The 4,256-nt window shown below is 38.2% G+C and overlaps 1 protein-coding gene across 14 annotated transcripts in view; it reads left to right on the top strand.

Annotated features, from left to right (window-relative positions):
* The window catches only part of mical3a (microtubule associated monooxygenase, calponin and LIM domain containing 3a), a gene marked incomplete in the record, with an annotated part of 99,324 nt that overhangs the window by 83,437 nt on the left and 11,631 nt on the right, over window positions 1-4,256 (top strand). For all 14 annotated transcript variants that reach the window (XM_014016523.1, XM_014016527.1, XM_014016526.1 and 11 more), the window contains 1 exon segment: window positions 1,570-1,620. In XM_014016523.1, coding sequence (XP_013871977.1) covers window positions 1,570-1,620 — 51 coding nt within the window.

Here is a 4,256-nt window from a genome sequence, read left to right as displayed (position 1 = left end):
GGACTAGAGAGAGATGAATATGATTTAGACTTTTATTTCTGTGACTGTAACGACTCACAGGAAACACGACATTAACAGCAGTCAACGTTTCATTCCTTTAAGCAGCTCACTTAATTCCACATGACGCTGCTAAAAAGAACAGATTTTCTTTTCTGGATCTCTGAGCGCAGGACGTCAATCTCCAATCTCGTAAAGTTCTTCTTTTTTACTTTGCTCTGTCACTCATGAATGGACACTTCCTGGTATGTGGGGCAGGAAACGTAGCCTTATATGATGTTTTTAGAGTGGTGATTATGTAAATAACCTCCTCGTGCACAAGCAGCTAGATAGGAACAGGTGTAATTCATCATGTTTACGCAGCTCATTTACACACTTTTCAGGAAGATAGAAGAGTTTGTTGAATCTGACGTGACATGTTCGTACGAACCCTTTGTACGAACAAAAGTAAGAGAAATTTAGGATAAGAATATGAACATGTTCTTGCATGAGGCCCATTGTGTCTATAAAATCAATCTACTACGTTTTCCTAATTACTAGACACTTTTTAAAAAAAATTTATGTCTATACAGAGGTGTCCAGCAGTGGATACCTCTGATGAAGACAGAAGTACACGTCGAAACATGTCAGGTATGTCTGTATAGACATAAATATTTTAAAAAGTGTCTAGTAATTAGGAAAACGTAGTAGGAAGTTATGGACTCACCAACTAAAATTTGGTGGTCTTCATTCTCCTCTGGCTCCTCGTCAGTGGCTCCATTGTTGACATTGTTTAATTAGTAAAAGAATTATAAAGTTCCTGCGCCACTATACAACTGTAAACCCCTCTCAAGGTTCAGCGGACCACTTTGGAGGCTGGAGGGGGGCAGGGTGTGACGTGCCTAGTTTAGATTGAAAGAGACAGCCTCAAAATGTGTTGATTTGAGATGCACCTCAGAAAAGGGGCGGGGCTTGGGGAGCTACAATAAGGAGGACTGCAGACCACAGTATTGCAGTTCCACTTTATAAAGATCCCAACTGAAAGATTAAAATGTGAAAAAGAAGGATTTAAAAGCATGACATGTCTCCTTTAAATGAAATAATGAAGATTTGTTTTCTATGTAGACAATTTATCTTTTTTTTTCATGGTGCCTTTAAAATGCACAACAGCAGTTCTGCTGYATCCCTATCTCTCAACAGCTTTAGATTTGGTTGTACATACGTAAAAAAAATAAATAAATTTTCACTGTCTAAACGAACTTTGCCAAAATCAGCTTTGTTTAATTAAACCCACAGTAACTATAACACAGTTTAATCGACACACTTTAAGCCCAGTGAACATGAGCACAGCAAATCTATGCAACAGACTCCTATTAATTGGAAATGCAGTGACATGTTGAATGAATTACASTACACACTGTGGCGAGTACCAGTGGACTCTCTTTGTTCTGAGTGCTGCTACAGTGTGTCTGTGTGTGTTTGCAAACCCGTGCATGACATGCTGTTGTTGGAGACGTTGGTGTGTGTGTGTGTGTGTGTGTTTGTATGCCCAGTTTGATAACTCCTATCTCTAATATATCCCTGTCATTATAGACTATTGGGGAGATTCTAATTACAGTGAAATCCTGGACATGCATCTGGGCGGTATGTATTTCAAATCTGTCGCTTTAAAACTAACCTAATGGCTAACCCAATCTCTCCCTTCACCACTTGTTTTACTACTTGAGCTTTGTCCCCCTCATACAGTATCTACCTTTATTGGTTGGCTGAGAGGCTGACTTTTAGTTGCTGCTCCTTAAACTCCCTCTTTCATTCTCCTTCATTCTCCACCCCACCACCTCCACCTCCACCTTGCTGCGTTTCTGTTTGAGGTAGTATTTATCTCAAACAGAGATCAGACACACTGTTATTGTATATTTGATCTCTCTAAATTCACAAATAAAAAACATTTAAATTGACGAGCAGCTTGAGAAATGTATGTTCTTGTTTTTAAGACTCAAAAAAAGGACTTCTCACACAACAGTGCAATGAAAACACAATTTTATCATATTTAAATTTTTAATGTTGGGTTTRTTTTTAGGTTATGCTAAGCAAAATTGGTTTTTGTTTTCATTTAGTATTTCAGATATGCACTTTATTTTATTTTATTTACCGATGAAGTCAGTGTTCTGTGTAATGAAAGCATCAGAATTGACTACAGACATACACAATACAGCGTGTTCCTCTGTTCTACAACACTTTACCATCCAAACACACTATTAGACCTGCACCACTGATAAACACATGATTTAATATGGAACTGAAAGGTGTYTCTATCAGATGCATGTTTTACTCTATTTAATTAACATTATTTGTATAAAGTAGGAAAAATGTGAAAGTTTTATTTTGATGCTCCTAATTCCACAGGCAGGTTTGTAAAAACAAAAAACAATCTATGTTGAGGTGGACTAACARGTTGATTTTGATCTTAAAAAGATTTAAACAAAAGTAACCCATATGGTAATACTAATTAACATAATCTAATGAAAAAAACACTAAACCATCTTACAAAGAGGTTTTTATATATTTGTACCTTTACTAACGGTTTGGATTGATATAATAATGTGATATGGTTACTCACACACACACACTGTGAAAGTTTTGTGTAACTTCTCGTGGACTGACTCTTTCTAAACTTCTGACCCGGCTCTTAGCTTCAACTCTGAACTCTGTTCTTCTGTAGTTCTGCATTATAGTCCCAACTGGTTCTCTCATACCTGCTCAGTTGCATTAATCCCAGAGTGTGTGTTTGTGTGCTAACAGGTCAGTATTGCAGGCGACCCTCTAACCGTAGCACTGGTGTGTGAACTGCTGTGGGTAAATGGTAGCTTTGTTTGTTGTGTCTGGGTGGGATGTCATGCGGCGTTCGGAATTCCTCTTTTTTTTTCCTCCTCGTGCCTGTTGTGAATTCAGCGGTGTTTTGTTAGGGGCCAATAGTTTTAAGTCCGTGTCAGTGGGATCTCTCAGCAAGAGGCAAGAAAAGGTTGTGTTTTTCTCATGTTTGAGCAGGATCTGCAGGGTTTCGTCTCACCGGTGGCTGCCGCTCATCAGGATGGTCGAGTTTGTGGAGAACTGACTTTAAAACGAGCACTTCAAAGATCTTCACTGGATAACCTGATTAGAATATAGAACTTTAATGTTTGATGGTATAATATTCAGTAAACTTGAATCTACATTGTTTTCCTGTATTTTTTCTGATCTTCCTCTCTGTGTCTCCCTATATTTTAATGTTAAAAGAATAGATTGAGTGTAGCATTTTCAGCATTACAGGGGAGGATTTTAGCTCATTTGTCTGAGTGATAAATAATACCTCCTGGACTTTAACACTAGCTGTAAGGCGTTGTGTTCTTTTATAAGTCTTGTTATATTTAAGCCCTTCAGGTAAAACAAAAACAGATTATTTTCTCCTTTAGACTCTGCTACTTACATGTAATTTACCATAAAAACTGAATCTCCTAAGTTAATTACTCCTTTATAGTTAAAGATTCATTGAGTACATGATGCATTTCAAATAAATTTTTACATGATTTGTGGAAGCCATTAAAAAATGATTAGGACTACAAGCTCTAAAATAAATATTTTAAACTGCAGCTTTCCCTGTTCTTTCTCACTGTGATAGTCCCTTGTTGCAATTATCCAGCATTTCACTCTCCCCAAACCCTTTTGCCCTCCAGCCTGAAAACCTTGTCTCATTCTCCCATTTGTCACTTCAAGACCTGTTACGTCCATCCATCCATTTTCTTTACCTGCTTTTCCTTTGAGAGCCGGTTTCTATCTACAGCAGTCGCTGTGCGAGAGGCGGGGTGGGGGTGGGGGGGGACACCCTGGACCGGTCGCAAGTCCATCACAGAGCCGCATAGAGAGCAACGAGACAAACAATCATTCAGTTWCTCACAGTTTAGAGTTACCAACCTAACATCGAAAGTACTGGACTGTGGGAGGAAGTTAGAGTACCCAAAAAAACAGTGCTTAGGCCATTAACAATAATAGATTTTGCTGGACRATAAATTGTCTCAGAAATTATCGCGATAAACAATAATATTGTTTGGAGATCATTTTAAACTGATATAATGACACCTGCTGTCTCACTTACGAAGGTTAGGGAAGTTTATGACATTTATGTACATAAAAAAAAGGTTACGAACTGACCTGGATCAGAGATTGGGAAAACAGCACACACCAACATCTGCTGAAGATATAAAATCGCTTCCCACCTCCTCTATCCAATAGGGGTGTAAGAA

Source organism: Austrofundulus limnaeus, unplaced genomic scaffold (assembly GCF_001266775.1).
Source record: "Austrofundulus limnaeus strain Quisiro unplaced genomic scaffold, Austrofundulus_limnaeus-1.0 Scaffold147, whole genome shotgun sequence".
In the NCBI taxonomy this organism is placed as follows: domain Eukaryota; kingdom Metazoa; phylum Chordata; class Actinopteri; order Cyprinodontiformes; family Rivulidae; genus Austrofundulus; species Austrofundulus limnaeus.
The sequence above is the reverse complement of the archived record's forward strand: the minus strand, read 5'-3'. Positions and strand labels throughout refer to the sequence as shown.